This window comes from Bombus huntii, chromosome 17 (genome assembly GCF_024542735.1).
Source record: "Bombus huntii isolate Logan2020A chromosome 17, iyBomHunt1.1, whole genome shotgun sequence".
Lineage (NCBI taxonomy): Eukaryota > Metazoa > Arthropoda > Insecta > Hymenoptera > Apidae > Bombus > Bombus huntii.
This window is the reverse complement of record NC_066254.1, coordinates 2,202,660-2,229,211: the sequence shown is the minus strand read 5'-3', so window position 1 is coordinate 2,229,211 and position 26,552 is coordinate 2,202,660. Positions and strand designations below refer to the sequence as shown.

Sequence of the window (26,552 nt, the reverse complement as noted above, 5' to 3'; positions counted from 1 at the left end):
TAATATAGGGGAGATTCGTGCACAACCGACCGCCCTAAGTTTCATTCTTATATCTTGAACTAGAGTAGATCTCTAGCAAACTCTTGTTGCTAGAGAATTTTATCAAAGGAAAATTTTTAAAATGAGTTTGCTGTACAAATAGAGCTTGATGGAAGAAAAGAAATTAATTTCGTAAAATTCAATGATAATAATTGGAATTTTGCACAAATGAGAATGTTGTAATTTATGGGAAACGAAAAATTGTCGTCCAGTACCGATCGATTATTTGATTAGTAGATGTTCCAGCTTAAATGATTAATAACGTTAAAAAAACAATGTTTAGAAGTTAGAATACACGTTTCTGTTCAAATTGTATTCTTACATACAGTGTGCCTGGCTTATCTCGAATCGCACAAACATCTGGCAGAACATGAATGGTACGAAAAAATGTTTCGGACAGAAAATCCATAGCATGGGGGAGCTCGTACTATACTTTTGTGTATTTGACCTTGCGGTGACCTCCTGTGAAAGCTATATTACAGTTTTTAGGTTAACACCTCTATCTGGTATTACAACATATTCTTGTAGCTGACATTCGAACGTTTTCAAAACACTACGAAGTCGTATCTTTTGCACTATCCGCAATCAACTTAAAAAACAAATTCGGCGGAGCAATACGAGGAATCGCCTAACCTAAAAACGATTGCTCGAAACTGACTGGTTGTTTTAAAAATATTAGAAAACTACGACCTTGCGTTTCTACAACGCCATTCCAGTAGCAGCGTTATGAAAAGCGCCTTTACGTATCCCTGTAATGTACATTGAGTAGCGCTTATACCGGCGAATAGATCGAATTTTAAAGTTCATATCTCGGTAGCGAATGATGCAAAAGACACGAGTTTCTGGTGTTTTGAGAATATCTGAACGTCGAACGTAAGCATATGTAATAAAAAATGAAATAAAAAATAAATAATATGAAAAATATGAAATAAAAAATTTTAACCTGGCCTTCGCAGGATGATTCGAGGTCACCGCAAGGTCAAGTACGCGAGAACATAATACATGCTTGTCGATATGGTGCAATTTTTTTGTGTCATTTATGTTTCTAGAAATATTTGTGTGATTCAAGATAAATCGGACACATTGTATATCAGAAGGAAAGTAATTAATATTTTCGTAATGTGTGCATCGGACATGTGTGCAGTCTTCGCATTCGTCGTTTTTGAAACACTGAAAGCCTCAGTAGCCTGTCTCTGGATCATTTTATTTCCGAGGACTAGCTTCAAAGCCGCATTCATATTCCTCTCTGCCTACTTTTTTTTTTTGTGCTTTGGAACTCCAGATATTTTTCTGCGTGAAAAGGTACAAGAAAGATTGAACGAATCTTCTAATTTAATTTCACCTGTCAACAGATTGAACTTGCAGATGAAAAAGATGTGGTGTGTACTAGTCGACGCTTGATTGGTCGATACTGGACGACAATCGGTCGGTCGGTCTTGCTTGGACGACAAACACGTGGAAACGTTTTATATTATAGTGCATATAACGTGGAAATAAGATCGCAAAGTTGCGACTAGTAATTACATTTAATAGGTTAGATATAATAAACATAATGAACGATAAATAAAATATCAGATTTGGACAATAATTTTTGACACTCGGAATATCAACGTGTACGTTGTCAGAACAGCAAAAATAATTGAATAAACAATATGGCTCATTGTATGTTACACAGAATTGTTATATTCATCGCTTCATTCAAATAAAGTACTAATATTACGTGAAAAAAGCCAGAACTAATTTTGGTCGGTGTTGCACTCCTTTGATATAATATAAGATAAAAAAACAAGACATATTCGCTCATTTGATTTCTTTATTTAAACAAATATTCCTTCTTCGTTCAGATATTCGCTCGAAAATAAAGTTCTTTGAGATTTCTTTGCAAATTTCCTAGCAGTTCCATATCAATTAAATACCATTCTTTTAACTCGCCAGATTGGACATTTTTTATATTTCTTACATCTAGATACTTTGGCTCTTGCCCTCAGTTAATTATTAGCCACTTAGCTGTTTTTGGCGAGTATACTCGTCGCCAAGAAACGGCACTAGTTTGCGTTACGACGAGTATACTCGTCACCAAGAAACGGCACTAGTTTGCGTTACGACGAGTATACTCGTCACCAAGAAACGGCACTAGTTTGCGTTACGACGAGTATACTCGTCACCAAGAAACGGCACTAGTTTGCGTTACGACGAGTATACTCGTCACGAAGAAACGGCACTAGTTTGCGTTACGACGAGTATACTCGTCACCAAGAAACGGCACTAGTTTGCGTTACGACGAGTATACTCGTCACCAAGAAACGGCACTAGTTTGCGTTACGACGAGTATACTCGTCACGAAGAAACAGCACTAGTTTGCGTTACGACGAGTATACTCGTCACCAAGAAACGGCACTAGTTTGCGTTACGACGAGTATACTCGTTATGCGTGCGAATTTACTGTTTAAATTGCAATTTTAGCGATAGCTAAAATGCATTCGTGAATGTTAAGATGTTTTGAATATTTGCAGGCCAAGGCGAAACAAAACGAACTAACAAAAGAGTATAATTAATTCTTATGAAAAAACTGTATATAGTGTGAACAAAGTAGTTGTTCTTTCCTCTGCCTTTGTCCTCTGCGATGGTTACTGGTTAACGCACGAATATCTATTAACTCCCTGGTGTGTTAACGTTAGTTTCATGTTTCTATCTTTGGGCCGCCACTCTTAAAATCAGGTGTTCCAAATTTGGCGCAATTATCCCACGCGTAAACGAATGTGCCCATGTGGAAATATATGAATGTAGAAAAGAATAAGACAAAGAATTATTAAGTAGATGAATCGCGTGATAAATAGAAGACTAAGGGTGGAAGGGAAAGAGAGAAAATCGGAATGAAAGAGGAAGGGAGAAAGAGCGAGAGACAGGGAAATGATCTGCGTCTGCGTTAAAATTTCGGGGCGGCTGCAACATGGGATAGCGTCGCGGCGACATTAGCTTGGCCGACGTCGCTCGGTTCCGACGTTCTTCGTCACGGTTGCGTCGTTCGTTTCTCCAACTGCTCGCTTGTTGCATCTCGTTGTGTGTCTTCCATTCGGTTTAAATTTCAATCGTTTACAACAGCTACAAAATAAAAGGAGAAGCAAAAAAAAAAAAAGATACTTAATTACGTAAATGAAAATTTAAATTAATCGTAGTGTATTAACTGTTCGCGTTTTAGTTGCGTTTTGTTAATAAGAAGGGAAAATAAAAAATTAAAAACTGTCGATCCGTTAAATGTGCTCGCTAGAACAATCGTACGAAACGAGAGGAATTTTCCAGTGTCTTTCTTGAAAGCGCACGATCGAAATGTTAAATCGCATTTGAAAATAGAAACGGCCATATAAATGAAAGGTAAACTGTTCGATTCGATCGAACCGTCATTCGATTCCCATGAGAAGATCGAAATTGCAAAATATGCTGCTGACTAATCCACCAGCACACAGAGTCTTAATTTTCCTTTGATTCGAAGAACATCATTAAGGATAAGCGGCGATTTCCCGACAGATTCTAAAGTCTCAAGGATAAAAGAACGGAAGTCGTAAAGGAAGGCCAAAGAGGATTTCTTCGAGGACTAAGCACAGCAGTGCAACAAATTCTCAAATAACTCTGTGCACGGTTCTAAAGATAAAGAACAATAAACGACAGAGAGAGAAAGTTTCTAACAATAACGCAAACTACCAGAAATTATCGTCCATACGTATGTTCCTAATTATTTCATCTTAATGATTAATTCTTTCTTCCTGATGGTTTAAACAGCATTAGCAAAACGTACAAAAATGTATCGCTTTTCTTTTCTCGTTTTTTCATTATCGTCTTAATTTGCGGGCAAATTCGAAGGACGAAATTCGAAGGATCGATATCGTGGTATTTAAGGGATTTCCCTCGGAAAACATTTCTGTACCTGGAGAAAGGAAGAAGAAGCACGTTCGTTTACGCGGAATTACCGTTGCGAGCAGAACACTCGAACATCGAAGATCATCGAAGATATCCCATTAGGATAATTACTTATCGAAGACCAGCCGGCAGACGAGCAACGACGAGGGCCGTTAAAAGACGAGAGAGATAAAAGAATAGCTAGTGTATTTCAGAGGATCATGGATTTCAACGCATCGACCAGCTACTACGTTTGCGATTTATCGTCGTTTCATTCCTATTACTCGCGGCTGCACGGCTGGATTTCTCTTTTCGTTTGTATTTTCGGTTCGATCGCCAACATTTTAAACATTCTTGTCCTGACTCGCCGGGAAATGCGATCACCAACCAATATAATTTTAACGGGATTGGCCGTGGCTGATCTGCTCGTCATGATCGATTACATTCCGTACGCGTTTCACCTCTATTTGTATCGGCGATCAAGAAGGGACACCTTCACCTACGGATGGACGATTTTTGTGCTGTTCCATTCGAATTTCGCACAGGTAACGGACAATTAACACGATTAAATTAATTAACATCGAGATTAACAGATTCCATTTAAGAAGTTGCTTTTGCTCGCAAGTTCGACTATGCCGGGTAATCTTCGGTACGCGAATTGATGATGGGTAGACATAACTTTTCGAACGACAGAACGCGCGTCTGTTTCTCGAATTGTGTAGGAAAAACGCATTTGCCGAATTGTTGTATATATCGTAAAGTACAGCGATCCGCGTGCTCGAGATCTAATGATAAACCATGGAGTTAGGCTCGTGGTTAACCAGCGGAGGAAATTGGCTCCTCGCTTGGAACAGTATAGCTTTTCTATCTTGAAAAGAATGGCAGTTGGCTTGCTCGATTGTTGATTGTAGGAATAAGGTCCAGTCTGATTGAGGTTGCACGAAGAATTTACGAGGTTCGACGAATTTCCGTAACGTGCGAAAACGAGAAGTTATTATTTGTCGTCGACTGATGGTAACTGCCAAGTAGATTTCAGAAATTAGCGTGGCATTTGCTTCGTTTCCATTTGAAAAGAAATCGTTCATCGTTTTCTGCTCTTTGATGGATAAATTGGAGAGCAGCGTCTTGAAACGACGACGGCTCAAATTAAATAATAACAAGAAACTAGTTAACTAACGAAAGCTAAAACTGCTTTCTTTTTAAGAATACGAATTTCCACTTCATGTTCCTGGTCCTTAGATAACTTTGCCTGGAAATTCTATGAACTGTCTGACGAGCCGATAGGCAAATTCGTCGCTGAAAATGTCGATGATTTGTTAAAAAATTTGAAAGCCTCAAAGTGAAGAATGATTGTGTCGAATAAAATACAGTGGAATCTGCAGTATCCGAACTAACGAGGAGGCATAACCGTTCGAATTCCGAGTAATGGAACTCGCGTCTTTTTTTCATTATTATTCTATATTTCAATATCAATAATATCAGGTTATCCCAGAAGTTTCTTTCGCTTTGTAAGGAAATAATCCACGACATTTTTTATTTTATATTATTTTGTTGAATTATGTTTCATTCTATTCTATTTCTATTATTATGATCATACATAATTCAATAAAATAATATAAAACAAAGAATGTTGAATTTCCTTATAAAACGAAAAAGTGTAATGTTTTTTAAATTATTTATGAATCCTATATCCTTTTCGCTACTACATCAAATTTTGTTAATACATTGAACTACGTTGAATTACAGTATATTACTGTATATGGCTCAAACTAACGCTTCTAGCGCCATAAACATTTGTTAGAAATATTAGGCCGAACATGAAGTTCGTTCCGTTTTTCTTAGCGAGATGGGTCTGAGTTTAGAAAATGGTCCTTAACCACAATTCAATTGGTCGAACTTAATATTGTCGATTAATCAACAGTCGAATGTGAAACGAATATTTTTGGAACGACTTGTTTCTTGTTGATCTGGCACAAATTCGAACATGGTTCACCAAGGAAACGCGAGACCAAATGCGTCAATCGGCACACGACAAAAATGATGACGCAACTTGGATAGGGTATTTTATCGCGTGTAGCATATTTTCACGATCTTGCACGCTCAGACTATCGCTTGTCTCGCTTGTTATAAAACTACCTCAACGACAAGAACTTATCATTCTTTGGAAAAACGAACTGGAACGTTTCTTTTCCTCGGAAGACTAAGCACTTGCACACCAATAGGATGACCAAGTTACCACACGGAAGGCGAAAAGTTATCGAAAGGAATGGTGCGTACATTGATTGAAAAACAGAACGAACTTTCCGTACAACTCAATAGAGAGGTTCCGCATCGTCACTTTCACTATAATCTTCTATTTTCCAACACAAGGACCTAAAACATTGATAATAATTTTTATCTACATTCCAAAACTTTTACGTATAATATATATGTAGATACTGGCATTCCATTTTCTCTGATTTGTTACTTTTTATTATTTTTCATGTGCATTAAGGTTTTTCTACTTCTTCCTGAAACACCTGGTTTTGACGCCATTAATTACAGGTCTACCAACGTTGTAAATTTTTGTAGTTTTGGCAACACTTCCGTACGTTTTTCTAACTATTCGAGTATCTTACCCTTTCCTTTCAATACTCGATGCAACACGTTTTCTCGTTGATCCCACTACACAAAATATATCACGCGTATTAGTTTCGTATTAAGACAATAGGAAAGTAACAGGAAATTAGAGAAAATACGTGTAATATCAAAGAACGCGAGCAAGAAATATCGTTCCGTTAATAGAACGTTCGGATAGTGTAATATTCGAAATAATAGGTGTTCGGATGCTGCATTCCTACTGTAAGTTTCCACGAAACGTAACAATTTATTATTACGAAGGAAGGAAAAGGAAGGAAGAGGAAAGTTGCAAATTTTTCCGGTTGTCTGTGTATCACGTACATAGTTAAACAAAATTAGAACATTTGGTAGAAATTTAACTTACTTGAGGCTGACTTCAGAATACGTGGGTTCGAAGTAATTTTGTCATATGGAATTAAAATTTCATTTCGAAAATACGTGTTAAATAATGCAATGTGTTTATCGTACTAGTGACCTATAAAATCGTTTGGTATTTATGGCTCATCGCATTCTTTCTGAACCGTCGTTTCCTTGCTTTGTTTGATGAGAATCGACCTATATGTTTGAACACCAATCAATCCAATATACAATATATTGGATTTGCCTTCTTCTTTAATTAAAAACCAAATTGCAGTCCAACATTATTTATCTTTATTTTATTTCATGTTAATTTCATTTTCTTCAAATCAGACTCTGATATTAAAATTACTAGTATTGGTAATATATTAGTATCAAAATGCTAGTGTTGGTAATAAACTAGTAAAAACACTAGCATTAGCAGTAGACTAGTTTTAAAATACTTAGCCCAACTTTTCTAACCAAAGCAGTTACCACGTGCATTGGAACCAACCAATGTTCTGCAAAGTTTCACTGTGATTTAAACAGAGAGGAAAAAAGTAGAACTCGTGGAAGTTTGCTCGGTATTTATAGCGAATGTTACTGTCATAAACATTTTTCTCTTCGACGTAAATCAATCGAGGAAATAAGCATACGATTCGTAATTGGAAAATATCGATTTAACAAAAAGGAGCAACAATGCAGATAAATTCACAGAGTTCCAATGTAATATCCACAGGTTTGTCACACTATTTCAATTTGTTTAACTTTGATACTGGCTGTGTGGAGATACGTGGCGGTAGCAAGGCCGCAACAAAACAGAGAGTGGTGTAGTTACAAGAGAACTATTTTTGCGATTTCGATCGCCTATATTTTCTGTCCTGTGCTTTGTATACCCGTGTATATCACGACAGAAGTAAGACAGCAAGTAGAAGTTTTGGATTCCAATGGAATGAGCATAAAGTCTCGAAATGAAAGTTTGATCGGTAAGTAGCACTTTATGCATGTCACTTACGAATTTGTATTATATTATTCGGCGAAACATCAACGACTAATTATCGTTAATATTTTCTCGCCGCTGTTTAAATACGATCGATTATTGAACGCCTTTGGAAAGAAAAATTCAAATTAGATTTACACCTAATAAGATATTTTATATAGGATGGATCGTCTGATTAACATGATTTACAATCACGGATAAAGAGATAGCGCACTTATGTTATCATTCGATTCTTCACAATATATTCGTGTGATTTCTTACGTTGAAGGAACGAAGTATGATTATTATCTTCTAAATTAATATCTTCGATATAGTATCACGGTTGATTTCTGCGATTTATCGCTTAATTTGTCGAAATAATTCGCGAGGAAGAGAAGACGAAACGATAAAACAGTCGAATATCTATTTAGGAATAAAAATGAAATACGAAATTGCAACTGTGATTTTTAATAATAATCTTTTCTGGTATTCGATTAACCTAGATGTTAAGAAAGCATTAAAGCAATTTCAGACCATTTGTTGTCTTTATACACGTTTTCTTCGGCGATTGTAAAGTCTAACAGGTGGGTTGTAAAGTTTCAAGTACTTGGATGGGAATATGCTTATTTTAAAAGATATTTCGACTCTAATCTTGTAACACTTATGGTATAAAAAGAAGGAAAGATGGCGCAATGCTTTCCTTGTCGTTCATACGCTCGATTGGACGAAATTACTATTAAACTAAGCTAGTTTTCAGATACAAGTACCTTAATGCCTTTTTCGTAGAGGATTGAAAATTGCATCAAACGGTGTATCGAAAAAATATATAGTTCCATTTAAAGAAACACTTAGACAAATCTGGTGATCATCCTAAAATGTTCCCCTTCAAGCAGAACAAGTTTTACGTGAGGAAACTTCTCAAATAAGGTGTTATTTAGGAGATGTTTGCGTGGGTCGGTTAAAATGAGACACCTTGTGTGCTATAGATATTTAGAGACAATAAATGTTTTAAAAAAGCTATATAAACGCAATCTGCTGCTCTTTACAAAAAACAAAATCAAGAAAGCATTATAGGAGTAAACGAGAAATAAATTTGAAAATTACATACTAATATAGTTTACGTATCATCGTCTCCATAATTTTGGTTACTAAATTGTCATCTTCGTGTATACAAAGAGATGGTAGCAAAGATGCATCGTCACACAAATGTATAAAATAGCATCATGAACTGAATGAGCAGCGATAATTACGAAACGATTATTGTTGCATTTGTTTGAAATTAAATTTATTACACTAAATGTCTTGATCTAATATACAACAGGGCAAAGTTGAAAGCAGGTGATTTTAATAGCGTAGTGACAAGATCGTTGAAGCATATCTTCCACGCGAAAATATACTCTCGTATTAGCTCCTCAGATTTGTAAATATTTTTATAAATAATTGTTGAGAATGCTTTAGGTAAATTGTTTGTAAAGGCAAAATGTTTACAAAGACAACGCTGTTTTGTACATGGTAATGGATTGAAATAGTGACTCAAGGAAAGATAATCTAGCGTCTGAAATAATTCTTTGCTAACGACTACAGTAATTAGAAACAATGGAGGTTTTGTTAAAAGCTGCATTATTACGAATCACAGTTACATTTTAATCTCCATTTTCGTTCCTAAGTAGACGTCTTAATGTTTTTATAGATCTACGAATTGTTTCAATAAGTCGAGACACAAATTACAGAAACCAAATTTGTAACTGTACACAGTATGCATATTACATTATTACATGAAAAGATGAAATTTATGCGTTCCATTGAAATCACCGACAGGAATTTCACCGACAGCTATTCACCGACACCAGATTTCGCCGACGACAGCTTTAACTGACTGGCAGTATTAGCACAGGGAAATGAAAGAGGATTTTTACTTATTCACGTAGATTTATTACTGCGGATAATTGATGGCCGACTGCCTTACCGTAGCCGGATTAAAAAGACTAGACCAAAGACAAACCTAAAGCAGATCATGAAATTCATATTGATTTGTGTTAAAATTACACTCAAACTTGCCATAAATTAATTGAAATCAAACCAAAATATTTAATTGCTAGCCAGCTTATCCATGGTATTAGGTTTAGGTCAACTTTTTTAATCCTATCAATTATCTGCAGCATTAAACCTACACAAGTAACAATCCTCTCCTACTTTTCTGTGTTAATTCTGCCAGTCAATTCTGCCAGTTAATTCTTCCCTTCAAAGTTGTTGCTAGTCAAAATTGCCAGTCAAAGTTGTTGTTGGCCAAAACTACTGTCGGTGAAATGTGGTGTCGGTCAAGTTTCTTATCGATCAAGTCTACTATTGGTCAAGTCTGGTGTCACTCAAATCTGCTGTTTGTCAAGTTTGCTACTTGTCACGTCTGGTGTCAATCAAATCTGGTGTTGGTCAAGGCTACTATCGGTCAATTTTGATGCCAATCAAATCTAGTATCGATCAATCTAATGTTGGTCAAGTCTGCTATTTGTCAATTCTGATGTCAATCAAGTTTGGTATCGGTCAATTCTAATGTCAATCAAGTCTGATACCGGTCAGTTCTGATATCAATCCAGTATAATGATCAAGTTTGCTGTCAAGTCTACTATTTGTCAAGTCTGATGTCAGTTAAGTCTAGTATCGGTCAAGTCTGATGTGGATCAAGTCTGGTGTCGGTCAAGTCTGTTATTTGTCAATTCTGATGTCAATCAAGTTTGGTATCGTTCAATTCTAATGTCAATCAAGTATGATACCGGTCAGTTCTGATATCAATCCAGTATGATGATCAAGTTTGCTGTCAAGTCTACTATTTGTCAAGTCTGATGTCAGTTAAGTCTAGTATCGGTCAAGTCTGATGTGGATCAAGTCTGGTGTCGGTCAAGTCTGTTACTTGTCAAGTTTGGTGTCAATCGAGTCTGGTGTCGGTCAAGTTTCTTGGTGGTCAAGTCTATTATCGGTCAATCCTGATGTTAATCAGGTGTGATATCAGTCAATTCTGATGTCAATCAAGTTTGGTATCGTTCAATTCTAATGTCAATCAAGTCTTGTACCGGTCAGTTCTGATATCAATCCAGTATGATGATCAAGTTTGCTGTCAAGTCTACTATTTGTCAAGTCTGATGTCAGTTAAGTCTAGTATCGGTCAAGTCTGATGTGGATCAAGTTTAGTATCGGTCAATTCTAATGTCAATCAAGTCTGATACCGGTCAGTTCTGATATCAATCCAGTATGATGTCAATCAAGCATGATGTGGATCAAGTCTGGTGTGAGTCATGCATGATGTCGGTCAAGTTTGGTGTAGGTCAAGTCTGGCGTCGATGAATAGTTGTCGGTGAAATCTATATCGGGTATTTCAACGATACCCGAAATTTATACAGTAGAACCTCAATTATCCGAAATAGGGGATATAGGTGTTCGTATAAGGAAATTTTTGGATAATGGAACAGTTACTTTCCTGATGTTCATCGTCATATATCATATGTATTTTGAAAAGGAACATAAACATTAATAACAAAATAGTAAATAAAAAAAAATATTAATAGTAATATAAATGATCGAATTACCAGATTTTGGTAAAGTTATATTTCTTTTCTCTCACTTGCCATCTTAGCTCTATTTCTAAAGCCTCAAATACTTGAAAACGTTGAGGAATATCGTCATTACCATTCTATTCATGTTTCAATACATTACTCGAAGCGCACATTACGTCAGTATCACGGTCAATTGAAGACGATTCATCACATTGAAAGCATTCTATTATGTCGGCGTCGTCACATTTACCGAACCCTGGTATTGTATTCGATATAGAGTTTCTTCTACGTCTGTTATAATATAATCTTTCACTTTTTCCTGTGTGGTGTCCTCAGTGTAGCTAATTTACTTCGTGCTCCTCTTAGTATCACACATTTCATGCCTAAGCGAGCCTATGCCACTATATAATAGCAGTCCTTTAAATTGCTCGATCGTTAACAAAAATTCTTGCAGAGAAACATGTTCCAATAATGGATCGTTCGGATAGTAAAAAATTCGGATAACAGGCGTTCAGATAATCGAGGTTCTACTATATATCATTCGATATTATCTTTTTATCCAGAAGTGTATTCCTTGTTAATAAATGATACAGAAAAAGTTGAATAATCTCATGATGTCAATTCCCATAGAACCTAATTATTTTTTTTTTTTTTTTTGAAGATGTGGCTGTAAATCAACAAAGTAGAATTGTATTTTTCTTTCCAATCAGACTATTATACCGTAACTATTATGTATATAGTCTTTTAATGCCTAAATCTTCTGAATTTTCATCAATATCAAAAAATCCATAATTTACGTTACATTTTAATATTCTTATTAAAAATATATTACTCCAAGTGGCCAAGAGATTTTTGTTCCATTTCACCGACGATCATAAAAGTAGTATCACGAACGCCTTATTTGTATTCATACCAGTTGCTTAATCAGTACGTTGCGTTTGAAGAAACATACTACAGAAACAACAGATAGCATGAAAGCATTTTATTCTTCTAACGTCTTTATTTTTTCTTTTCTTACTACTCTTGTTAGTAATGTTGTTAATCTTATGAAAGAGATTTTTACATTAGTATAAATTAATAACGTTAGTGATGTTTATATATGCTACAATTGAAAGCTTTTTAACGTTTATGAGCAATTTCTACTATTAAAGTTTGATCTCAACACCTCTTTTTCGCTTAGTGGGAAAATATCGTGTAACCAATTATGCGAAGTGTCTTATATGAAACTTTATTGTCCTGTCTCATGGCAAAGAGATTCCAAAACATTTTTGCTGTTTACTTTACACGTCAAATCTGAGACCTTCTCCATATGCTTGTCGTACAGTGGCCACCACATTTTAATCGGCCAGTAGCGTTCAAATTTTGTTAAATCTTTTCGTATAAGCAAAGTCTCTCCGAGAGAGGAAGCAAGCTTGAAAAAGAAAATAATAGCTCGCCAAGGAGGAAATTGAACTTCAATGAATAAGTCGCTGAGTGCACCGTTTGCAAGAAATCATTCCACCAAGATTGAACGCAGTGCGTCAGATTTATAGGTTATGTTCACATAGAGCGAAAAGACCAAGAAAGTGTCGATCGTTTTACTTGCGATATTCGTAGACGCGCTTAAAAATAAATTCTATTCTGCTTAAATGCTTTTTACCAATTTACACGTTGGCAGTTAATACTTAGATCTTAAAATCTACTAACTACAATAATTTTTCGTTCGCTGCAAATTACAAGCTTCTTGATCTTTTTCATTTATGATTAATCTTTACGATAAAATTTGAAGGAAACCATATTTGTCTCCCTTTATCGAACATCGTTCGCACCGTAAATTGCTTTCGTTCAAATTTGACTCTTGTCAAGACTAGCTACAGTATAGTACAGTATAGTGATTACAGCACAGAAACTTAGCCCGCCACTGTACGTCTCTGCCCATCACATTTAAACGTTTATATATTTTACTTATACGTTCGAAACGAGCGTTATAAGTGGCAGTATAAGATCTATTTAAAGTTGCTTGAATCGATGCTACGTATCTGTACAAAAGGAAAGGGGCTATTATTTCCTCGTTCGAAGTAGCTAGCAGCGAATTTGCATCTGCACGAAGAGAGCTGTCGAGCTTCGAAAGATCAAAGATTTTACTATCATTGATAACAAATTCTCGCATATGTAAATAATTCGTTGTACGTTACGTATTTACTTGAGACACTTCGCATGTTGAACGTTTTCTATTATTACGATATTGCATATCGAATATGGTAACTAATACGGCGATGTAAAACGATCGCTTTCGTGCTTAGCGATAAGCTAATAGCTAAAGGTGCCCGAAAACAATTTAGAAAGTCAGGAAGCAAAGATAAAAAAAAGATAGAATGTAATAAAAATTTAGTTTAACGAACTTGTTGAATATTCATTATGTTTCTTTACTATCACGAAAATTAAAACTACAAAAAAAAAAAAAAAAGATTGGATGCATATTTAAATAAAATTGTTAATATATAGAAGGTAAGGTTATTCATCAATAACTATTAAAATTAGTCCTGCTGTATCCTTCGAGTCGTTTTCGTTTCGATAGTGTTCTTCTAATTCGTTAACAAATTTCTTACGTTGGTAAAAGTGCAATTTTTCATTTCAATTCCTTGCCAAAAATTTTGTTAAAGACGCGTTCGTAAAACTATCGCGTGCAAAGTTAATAATAATAATTTTAATAATATTTATTTACAATAATGTTTATTAATAATAATATTTTTACATAGATTTTTGTTTTTTTATTCAACTCTGTTGTTTTCTTCCCTTGTTTCTTCAGTAAAGTGAACCGAGGTCGAAAATGGCTATTTGGCTTTGGAATGCAACTTACAAAAATGATTAATACTCCAAACATTTATTGCATATCCGGAACACTGTTAAATTCGGAAAAATGTTTTGCTTTGTCAGAAGTAAGATATGAACATTCAATCGAATGAAAAGTAGGAATAAAAGTGACGCAATTGCAATTTTGAAAAATGATAATATTTATTCAGTTGAATTACGGCAAATGGGAATGAAATATTTGTATTTTCAAATAAATAATCGAATACACGAAGATCGAATTCAATCAAAAGTAAAAAGAGAAACGACACGATTATAAATTTCAAAAATCGTAATATTTGCTCAGCTAAATTACAATAAATGCGAATGAAACATTTATGCTTACGAATAAATAAATAAATATACGAAAATTCAATCCAATCAAAAGTAGAAACACAAGCAACACAGTTGTAATTTCAAATACTCACAGTACGTTTTATTTGGCAGAATTACAACGCATGAAAATATATAATATTTATGTTTATAAGCAAACTAATTAATAAAAAGCCAAAAGCGATAAGTGAAATTATTTAAAAATTATTCCGAGTCAATTAAAAATCAATTAAACGAATTACGAGTCAATGAGAATTATCAAAAACTTTTTTGATGGCACGCAGTTTAAACTATTCGTTCCTTAAATCACTCGGAAATTTAATTTATCGCTACTATGTCAGAGAAATGAATCGAACATAACAGATTTTCTTTACCGATATATACGATTTGTTTATTATGGATTTCTACGGTTTACTGAAATGCTGAAACTTGCAAACTCAGTCAGATTTTATCAATGAAATACGATCTCAAATTTCTCTCAGGGACAAGTAGTCTGTAATTAAGGGATAAACCACATTGTGGCTAGGATCGATCGTAGCGTTACATTCGGCTCTGACCAAAGATGCTGCGATCGTCTCCGATCACAGTTTTGAACTTAAACTATAAATTGAGAAAGAAAAGAAATAGAAAACAGCACATACGCCCGGTATATTACCTAGAATTTTAAAAGGCTAAGGAAATAGAACTTTACGACGTCGATAAGTTAGTTTGTTTGCTGCGTATCTAAACTATTAGAATACTAATATGGCTGCGTGGCATTGACAGTGGCACAGCTAAAAATATTTCAATCTTGCTTCTATTGAATAGAAAATCTACACCGTGGTTCTATTTTTACTATGCAAAACGGTATATTTATAATTCCATCAGTTTCGCGTCAGACGAAGGAATTACCACTTATACCGCTATCAATCTTAACCTCTGTCTTGCTTTAAGTCAGTCTTATGATGTTGTGGAAATGAATCACGAAGACTTCTTTGTAAATTTAAAAAGAAATCTCTCCTCTAAAGTTTACATTTCTTCAGTCGCGCCACTATCGACACCACGCGACGATATGTGTATTATAATCGTAACTATTTATTACGTCATGTATTAGTGGCTAAGACATGTATTAAAATAGTCAACTTCTTGCTTTTGTTCCTTCTTATCAGATTGCAGATCTTTATGCAGATTTATATCTTTGCCAGCTGTCCGCCGCAGTTTCGCTAGCGCAGTATTTGTTTCTCTAGTGATTTATGTTTATCAACCTCTGTGTGAACACGCTCGAGCACGTGATAGTTTATTTTTAATAAGCTGAGTTTGTTCGTCGACTGGCGAATTTACAGCTTTAGCCGATATGGAGATACGGTTATCATTGGAGAAAAAAACGTACCCGTTTTTCACTCCTACGTGAGCTATGAGATATATCCAGGATGAACAATATATTATATATGTCTAGGGCAGAGTCCTGCAGTACCGACTGCTATGTAATATCGACTAAAATTATTTCTGACATTTTTCACAAGATATTAGCACTTTATTTGAACGAACAGATGGATATAACAATTCTGTGTAACATGTTTCGTAGCTCTAACGCTTATTTCATCGTTTTCGCTGTTCTGACACGTTACCTGTATAAATTGAAATTCCCAATGTTAGAAGTTATTTTCTAAAACTGATATTTTATTGTCCAGGTAAGTAAATGATCTTTTTCCACTGTGTATACCATATGTAGTCTAACAGAGTGTAATTACGAACCATAAAATAGTTCTGCAATCTTATTTGTATATTATATATTAGGTTGTCCCAAAAGTGTCTTTCGCTATCTGCACGCAGCTGTTTTATCTGATAATATTTATTCAAACGTGAAACTTAATGTGCCAAATGTTGTCGTCTTTATCTTCAGTCGTCCTTTGGCTATCGTTTTGCATTCAAACAAAAAATGTGAGTATTTTATTTCTTTATAAAACGAAGGAGACTTTTGGGCTAACCTAATACGTTACAATTAAAAACATTTTCACGTGTTTGTAGCCAAATACCAAACGTTTAACTGTCGTCCATTACCGGCCGATCAGATGTCGCCCAGTACGGACCACATTCTTTTTATCTGGAAGTTCAATCTGTTGACAAGTGGAATTAAATTAGAAGATGTTCGTTTTTTCTTTCTTGTACCGTTACATGCAGAAAATGTCTAAAATTCCAAAAAAGAAAAAAGAAAAATGGCCAGAGCGGAGTGTGCATGCGGCTTTGAAGCTAATCGTCGGAAATAAAATGACCCAGGGCAGGCTACTGAGGCTTTCAGTATTCCAAAAATGACGAACGCTATGACTGATCACATGTCTAGTGCACACATCAAAAGAATATTAATTATTTTCCTTGTGATATACAATGTGTTCGGTTTATCTTGAATCAGACAAATATTTTGAGAAACATAAATGACACAAAAAAATTGCACCATATCGACAAGCATGTATTATGTTCTCGCGTACTTGACCTTGCGGTGACCTCGAATCATCCTGCGAAGGCCAGGTTAAAATTTTTTATTTCATATTTTTCATATTATTTATTTTTTATTTTATTTTTTATTACATATGCTTACGTTAGACGTTCAGATATTCTCAAAACACTACAAACTCGTGTCTTTTGCATCATTCGCTACCGAGATATGAACTTTAAAATTCGATCTATTCGCCGGTACTAGCGCTACTCAATGTACATTACAGGGATACGTAAAGGCGCTTTTCATAACGCTGCTACTGGAATGGCGTTGTAGAAACGCAAGGTCGTAGTTTTCTAATTTTTTCAAAACAACCAGTCAGTTTCGAGCAATCGTTTTTAGGTTAGGCGATTCCTCGTATTGCTCCGCCGAATTTGTTTTTTAAGTTGATTGCGGATAGTGCAAAAGATACGACTTCGTAGTGTTTTGAAAACGTTCGAATGTCAGCTACAAGAATATGTTGTAGTACCAGACGGAGGTGTTAACCTAAAAACTGTAATATGTTTTTTACAGGAGGTCATCGCAAGGTCAAATACACAAGAGTACAGTACGTGCTCCCCCATGCTATGGATTTTCTGTCCGAAACATTTTTTCATACGATTCATGTTCTTCCAGATATTTATGCGTTTCGAGATAAGCCAGACACACTATATGTAAGAATACAATTTGAATAAAAACGTGTATTCTAACCTCTAAATCTCATTTTTTTAACGTTATTAATCATTCAGGCTGGAACATCTACTAATCGAATAATCGGCCGGTACTGGACGACAATTTTTCGTTTCCCACAAATTACAACATTTTCATTTGTGCAAAATTTCAATTATTATCATTGAATTTCACAAAATTAATTTCTTTTCTTTCACCAAGCTCTATTTATACTGTAAAATCATTTTCGAAATTTTTTCTTTACTCACTCTAGTCTAAGACGTAACAAATGACTTAGGTACTACACGACTCTGCCCTAGCTGACTGATTTTCATTGTTATTGAAAAAAAATTATCAGTGAAACATACTTACGCGTAAACGTAATTTTGTACAAACGTCATCCAACGGGGCAGGCGTGTTCGTTGAACATGCTTCTATCCTGTTATGACGTACCGAATATCCTTTTGGAACAAATTGTAAACACTCTGGGATACTGACAAAAAAAGATACACATACACGGTGAACAATTTACAATTGTCAATTATGTTTAAACAGAATAAAAAATCAACAGTCTTTTCAATACAAGTCATTTAATAATACTTGAGAATTATGTATGGAACACAACATCAGAAAAATGTCCGCTTCCAGACGCTGTACGAAGTCGATCAATTACAACAAATACGATCAATCGTATTTTCATATCGTATTACATATCACGTTTCGAAAGCTATGTCCGCTATCTTTTCTCGAAAAGCGTCTGTTAGCGGCTCCATTGTATTTGGTCTATTGGCATACACTTTATTTCTAAAGAAATCTCATAAGAAGATGTCTAGTGCAGTTAAATCGGATGATATTGTCAAGGTCATGGTTATCGACTTCACTTCGATAAAGAATTACTTCGACAAAGTGTTCAAACAATTTTCTTTTTTTCAATTCATATTCATAGAACAATCGCTGAAAGATATCGCATCGTTCCAGAATGGCGGGACTTTTAAATGACTCAGTTACGCGTATATTGTCCACCCTGTATGTATTTCGAAAAACGCTGAAAGACGTGTTTGTTTATTTTTAACGTGATACGTCGAAATTCGTGTTCCCAACTGAAACCACGCGTGAAATGTGGATATCACATTAAAAAAAGAAATGTCATCTCCTTTTAGCCTTTTAGGGTTCGTATTTCCAAAAATACTATGCCTACGTCATAAAAGGAATATACTGTTCAAGTTTCACGTTTCTAAATACAGGAGTTTAGCGTGGGCGTTAATGAGCGTGTCAGTCACTTTTTCCTTTTGCGTACGAGATTATAGATAAACAAAACTGACGAAGCAAAATTTAAACAGAAATTTGGTTTTCCTATTAAAAACTGTAACTCTACCTATCTCGGCTGCTCCATGTAGTTTTGTATATTATACGCATTCTGTATAGTTTTGTGTCTTCGTATTTCGCATAAATGCATAAAAATCCGCAGCCTACTAATGAGGGACGAAAATGTGAGATATTTTAAAATTTATCGTAGCCATTAAAATGTATATCATAATCACTTTTAACATTTAAATCGATATACATACTGCTGCATTTACTTGGTTCGATCAACGAAAAATGTTTTTATATTTCTCAATAGGAAATACAACAAACACTACCCTTTACTTTGTTCGACTGACGGAAATGGCAGAAAATCATGACATTTTGAAGGAACTAAATTTCTGGATTTATAGCGTGGTAATAAAACTTCTGCCTTGCCTCGTCCTAACGGTCGTCAGCTTAAAGCTTCTGCAAGTTCTATTGGAAGCAAAGCGAAGGAGGCGAAAGTTAACCAATATTCAAGAACAACAGCTGGAAAAAAAGAAAAGTTGCCGAAGAGGGGACAAAGAGCGACAAACAGATAGAACTACAATGATGTTGCTAGCAGTCTTGCTGCTCTTTCTACTCACAGAATTGCCACAGGGAATACTCGGACTTTTCAGCGTGCTTCTCGGTCCAGGATTCTTCTCCACTTGCTACTTGATGTTAGGTCAGTATGCCAAAACTCATGGAATATTTATTTTCTATCGCTCTAAATAAAAGATCAACAGAAAGTCTGACTGGAAGTTGAATCCTCTGACTGTACAATCGTGGATAAACATTTTGGAATTTAACTCTATTGGCTTTATTTTCTAGCTTCACTATAAAATTTAGCTTTATTTTTTAGTCAAATTTGCAGAGCATTTTACATTTATTTATTTTGACGATTTTTACATGTCACAGCGACAAAGCTTTCTATTGCCAGAATGAGAAACAATTTAGCCAGGAAAGTACTTTCGTATTGGATGTTAAAATATTCGATAAAGAGGATGTAATTTCCATATTGTAACGATGGTAATTTCTCATTAAATTAATTGTTTATCTTTAGTAGCTGTGTAAGTATATATGAACGCAGATATTGATTGCACATCTGGCAAACTAGATATCCAATATAACTTTAGTAACTATCAATTTCTCAACGACCAGTATGCTCTATTTTACCTGCAATTTTACAGTCTAATTACAAATTCAGATACGATTAATTATAAAATTTCATATGTAACATTATATAGCAAATTCCAAAGTAATTGGATTTATATTTATCCAGTTCAAGTTAAAAACCCAAGTACGCGAATATTTTCTTATACAGGGTGTCTGGTGAGTGACAGGCGTCGATTCTATGTGAAAAAATAGATTGGAAAGAAAGAATAAAATTTTATCGTTTAAGTTCGTATGGGTAAACGTTCTTACCGATAGTTGGCAATTCCAGATGATCTGAATGACGAGAGCACAGAATAAAAGAAAGTGCTTAATCGTCAGCAATTTTATTTATTTTATTCATTCAAAAACTGATGAAGATGATGTGCATGCTTTTGCACACGTAATTGTGCTCTTTTAATTAAATTTCTATGGATTGGTGATCCGATGATCTTCGTCATTGCCTCCAAGAACAAACACTCTTCGCTGAATTGAGACTTGTCTGAGTGCACGTGTATCGAAAGGATGTTCAAACTTGATTTTCTAAAAAAAGCGGAATCATCAGTTGTACTACCACTTACCAGACATCCTGTATAATCTTGAAAATTTGTTCTTCGTGATAAGTTAAATCTTCCTCGTCACTGTGTAACGACTATACGAGTGGAAATATTCAGGAACTTTGAATGGCACGTATATACAGGGTACGTAAAAACTGCAAATTTGGCAACGTCGCGATAGAGTTGTTTATATCTAAATCTTATCAAAGAAAAATGAGAAAACACATAATAACAATCAGAATACCATAGAATGTTAGTTAGATGAAATTGTTTTTGAAAATTCCTTCGTTTGCGTCGCTGCAAACCCTGAGACGTTCCATTGATCTATAGAGGCACGCACCGTACTTTGATCAATTTGCTTCCATGTCTTCATCAAATGACGCTTTAGCGACTCCACCGATTTGTACGGCTTAAAGCAAACCACCGCCTCGAGAATCCCTCGAATGGTACACTCCAGGGAATTCGTGTCTGGCGAGTAGATAGACAGATTATAAATTATCTTTGATTTGTTGAAAAAAGTTCCTAGTTTATTATTAAAATGTCAGAAAAAGTTCATTGATAGGTATTTTATAATAAAACAATTCTTGTTGACATTGTAGTCTTTTATTGCCACTAGGATGAGGTCTAATAACATTTTCACTTAACACTTTACCGACCGATAGCCGATTAATCGGTTTTTTGTCGCCAACGCTTACCGACTGATAGTCTATTAATTGGCTTTTTGTCGCCGATGCTTACCGACTGATAGCCTATTAATTAACTTTTTGTCGCTGACAATGTTTCTCATTACTTGTGCAATAATTTGTTATTTAGTACTAAGATACTTTACTCAGTTGCGTCAGTTGCGTTGCTTTGTAAGCTCCCACAGTTTTATACCAATTTGAAAAACATGCCGTTCGCGATGGACAAAAAGAAAGGTATTGGAGAGTCTAAACCGAAACAGAGCCAGCGACAGGGAGAATCTGCACCTGAGTTGCCGGTCGGACGTGCGTATGCTGTTGAACCGCTAACGGTCAGTAAAGTGATTATGCCCATAGTTAATCTGCACCATACTGCCACCGTAAGTCTACCAACCAGGATGGCTGACAAACATGGAAAGTGTTAAAGAAACATTAAAATATCTTAATTGCTTTCACATTAAGTAAACTATAGTCATTTAATTATAAGATAGTTAACCAGTTATAACCGCGTTCGATGGGTGTATACATCAAAGCAATACTTTATTTCAGTGCGGATGATGTATATACTCGTCGTGTAAAATAAAAGATTACCTTTTACTATAAAAACTCGAAATTTTAGTAAAAGGCAATATAAATGATATTTAATTTTATGTTTCCTTTATACTTCCAGTAAAACTATTATGTATTTTATAAAAAAAATTTAATTTTTTTATTATTTTCTTTGGTATATCGGTTATGTTTCGTATAGTGTGTTGATTTTTATAAATTCAGTTGATTATTTTCCCCAATGCATCCCCATTTGTGTATTTTCCTACGTATATCGGCTATTCCCAGAATCGTTTTGAGTGATTTATTTTATTATTTCTTGGCAGTTCCTAAGTTTTCAATAAAAATACCTTTTTCAACAATGAATTGCTAATTTTTTATCGAATAAAAATGTAATCCTTCATCGTTTTGTTTTATTTACTTCGTGAAATTTATAATAGCAGCATTTGCCCTGCACTGGTTTTTATTTCCAATAAAATTTCATTTTAACTACGCACCTCATAAGAGATTTTTGAAACTAAACTCCGCAGTTAACAGGTTAATTTAAATGTACAACAGTGAAACCAATGCATAAATTGGAGAAGTGCAAAAAAGTATAGTCAGTACAAAAAAGTATATGCTTTATCGACTATAATAACAAATAATATTTTGCGCACATAATTTATTCAGGATAAAAAACTGAAATACCTACCTACCAGGTTCTATTACTACAAAGTACATGGAAATACAAGGAATAATAGATGCACAACATTTTTTGTTGTATTATTATTTTTTGAATTGTGTATGATATTGTTCCATTACTACAAAATATATAATTCAATAAAATAACGTAAAACAAAAAATGTTGCGCATCTATTATTTCCTTATAAAATCATTTTGAGGTTAGAAACAATCCATTTTGTAATAACACAACTAAATGGATCATGCATAATTCAACAAAATAATATAAAACAAAAAATGTCGTGCACCTATTATGTCATATTATTTTAAAAAAATGCTTTCAGACGACGTCAAAAAGAATTATAAAGAAAATATAATTAATTAAATTATGCAATAATTAATTTTATATATTTTTATGCGATTATCTGTAGTAATATTTGAATACGTGTTCAAAGAGATAAACATAGTGAAATGAATCCTGGAAGTTGTATTTTACTTCAAAAGCGTATATATAATTAATACTATAATTTAATATCTGTAGGTATAATTGAAAGAAATACGATCCTTTAAAATGTTGGATGTATTTGATACGCCTTATGATAGTATTATTATGAAATTCTAGATACTTTATTGTATTATCTACGATTCTAATTAATAAATGTTTTGAGAGCACACTTTATATCGTATTATATAAAGAAAGTAATTTAAAACGACCTTCAGAAGAATTATAAAAAAGACATAATCAAATGAATTATGCAATAATTTTCAATCCGCAAAAGCTATTAGAAAATTATTTATACATATATATATGTATATATATATACATATTTAATACATATTTAAAATAAAATATCTTTTGTAACGTTGGAACAAAGCTGGATTTGAGCTGCTTTGAGAAGTTGGTAATTTAGAAGAATTAGCTTACTAGATGGCACGCAAAAAAAATTTTGAAAAATTGCGATTGGTTGGAGTGACGATAAAAATGGCGAAGATGACATTTCACAACATTTGGATCCGAACCTGTAGAATGAAAATTTAAAAAGTACGTTTCGCAGATTTATGTCTGTTATACATATACAGTTTATTACCGTAATAAATGTAAAGACTTTTCGATGAAATTTTCAAGATACATATGACTTACATAAATCCATAAAATGTCCTTTTCAAGCTTTCGTTTCAGGATCAGATAGAATGGTGTTGTAAAAAGTGACTTTTACTGTGCCCTTCGCCGCCTCGACCAATCGCAATTTTGTTGAAAAATTTTTTACTGACTTCGAAAAAAACTTAAGTCGTTTGATGAAATCTTAAACAAAGTTATTCTAGAGAGTGTGCGAATACTTTTTACTTTTTACACCCAGTATAGATACATGAGAAGTTATTTTTATGAAAGTACTATACTATGTATAGATTAAAAATTATTTCTATAAGGAAGATTTATTTTCACCAACGAATGATTAAAATACGAAATAATTAAAATACGAAAATCATTTTAATTACTTGGATGGTAAGAAGAATTTAAGTTTTACACTAACAAATTAAACATATGTTATTCTGCTTAAATTAGTACAAAATTTATTTCTATGAATTGGACTAATTATTAGGTTGCCCCAAAAGTTTCCTTCGTTTTATAGGGAAACAATGAATGTACAACATTTTTTGTTGTATATTGTTTTATTGAATTATATTGTATAATTTTATTGTTCCAACAGAACAAAATGGATCATACATAAAATAAAATCATACATTCAATAAAATAATATGAAACAAAAAATGTTGTGCATCTATTATATCCTTATAAAACAAAAGAAACATTTGGACAATTTAATATTATTATTTATTATTCACCGAATGAAGACCATTCACAATATTGAATATAATATTATCAAATTATAATATTCAGAGAATAAATTTGCGATATTCATTACCCTACGTTTGTTTAATACTTTCTTAGTAATTAACTTCGTAATTAACTCGGATATTTTCTTGACGATTACCTGGAATTTCTTAGTAATTAATTTTCTTATCAACATTATGTCTGATAGAATAGCAAAATAACATATAGTCGAAGAGAAAAAAAGAACTTTTTACACAAAAATTGATTTTCTACCTCTATGAAAGAGAGTTATCGTCACTTTGACACAAAGGAGTATAGACCATTGATCAGCACTAACAGCGCCATACAGTTAGGAAAAATTTAAAAGCGCGTGAAATATTCACTAGATAACCTTCAACAGAAAAACAAATGAAAGTGAAACATTTTGGCAGCTTTATTAAGGGATTCACGATTATCAATATTCACGATTGTCACAATTTATTTACAATATAAATAAATTTTCATTAATAATAACGTTCCATTAAAATTAATAAAATACTGACTCATAATGTATCAGTAACAATATAGATCATTCATTTTGAAAGTCATGAAAGTCCATGTTTTGATCAAGTTGAGAAAACGACAAACACATACTTTAACGTGATCTTTTTATTTATAAACAATTTATAATTTAAATCTTAAAACATTCGTTTGTTTCAATCAACAATGAAATTTCGATTAAAAAAATGGAATTGTATAATGATTTATTTTGAAAATGGTATAAGTCCATATTCTGTAACCTGTAGCCTGTCTAAACAGTGGAGACACGAACAATCAGAAACAAATAATATTGACAACGATATTCTGTTTCTACTAGTTTTATTGGCTCAAAGTAGACCAAAGCGAGAAACATAAATTTCAAGCAACTAAAATTTAATGAATTGTACATGTTTTCAGATAAAACGGACACATCGTATAAAAAACGTGAAAAATATTTTTTGTAATATAAGATATATAATATATATATATATATAAGTATTTACTAATATTGTAAGAATTATTAACAGAAGAATTTGTCAATTTTCAGGTGATGTTATAGATATGTTAACGCTTGTAAACTCAGCTATCAACTTCATACTATATTGCACGATGAGTAGACAATTCAGGAAAACGTTTAACGAACTTTTCTGCAAAAACTGTAAAATCCCCAGAAGCACTGCAAAACAGATTTGTATAGAAAATAATGGAAATACAGGCACAAACCACACAGTGACGCAAGTAACACAAGTATAGTTAAGAAGGAGGTGGTGGACTCCACCTGCTGCGATGCTCTCGTCTACCAAACGAACATCTGATGATTGTGATTTTCAAATAAGTAAAATAATTTAACAATAAAATTAGTGTTTACTCGTTCCTTTATGTTTCGCCAATATGGCCACAAACAAATATAAATAGACACTAACGTCATATAAAGGCCTCTATGCACATTGAAATATATTGTGACATGCTTCGACACCTAGGTTTCATGATACATCTTGTAATGTAGTTCGGTATCGGAGAATCGACATCAGAAGCAGCTTTTATCGATACAGAAATCAGAATCCTGCGTTAGTATCCGATTGAAGTGCAGGTTTCAATGTGTAGAGGGCGGCACCGATAACAAATATAATGTAAAGCAGACTCCCATCGTTTTATTTTGTTTTTCAATCTTTAGGCGTACTTTTTCTAATAGATGTTAAACAGCAGAATTATCCATACGCAAATATCTACAATCACTCAGTTCATTCGTTTTTAATTCTTTTAATAACACGGAATTGGAAAATCTGTTTCTATCAATTAACCATGTTTTTGCCCATTTCTTTTAAGCCTTAAATTATTATTTTTTTTATTGTGAACATACCTTCTATTATATTAATATTGATACTGGAATTGAAAAATAACCAAACATTTCAACATATGTATTTCTGCGTTGGTGTCGCATCATAAACTGAGAACATTCAGTAATGTGGAGATAAATCGAAACCGATGCAGATTTCTTGAAATCTAAGTGTCGCTGCGTGCATCGCGGCACGTTTGAAAGTGTGTAGAGATCTTAATAGTTAGTTTTTACATACAAAATG

General features: G+C 33.8%; 1 protein-coding gene and 1 long non-coding RNA gene across 2 annotated transcripts in view; one reads left to right on the top strand and one right to left on the bottom strand.

Annotated features, from left to right (window-relative positions):
* LOC126875020 (uncharacterized) overlaps window positions 1–21,572 on the bottom strand; it is a 185,761-nt gene extending 164,189 nt beyond the window's left edge. The window contains exon 1 of the long non-coding RNA XR_007693182.1: window positions 21,558–21,572. This is a non-coding gene — a long non-coding RNA (uncharacterized LOC126875020). The remainder of the gene's footprint in view (window positions 1–21,557) is intronic.
* LOC126874987 (G-protein coupled receptor dmsr-1-like) lies at window positions 3,007–26,166 on the top strand. Its single transcript, XM_050637587.1, has 4 exons — window positions 3,007–4,478; window positions 7,628–7,874; window positions 19,320–19,709; window positions 25,520–26,166. Exons 1-4 carry the CDS (start codon window positions 4,155–4,157, stop codon window positions 25,723–25,725), a joined length of 1,167 nt encoding a protein of 388 aa, XP_050493544.1. The 5' UTR covers window positions 3,007–4,154; the 3' UTR covers window positions 25,726–26,166.
* Window positions 26,167–26,552: the final 386 nt, after the last annotated feature.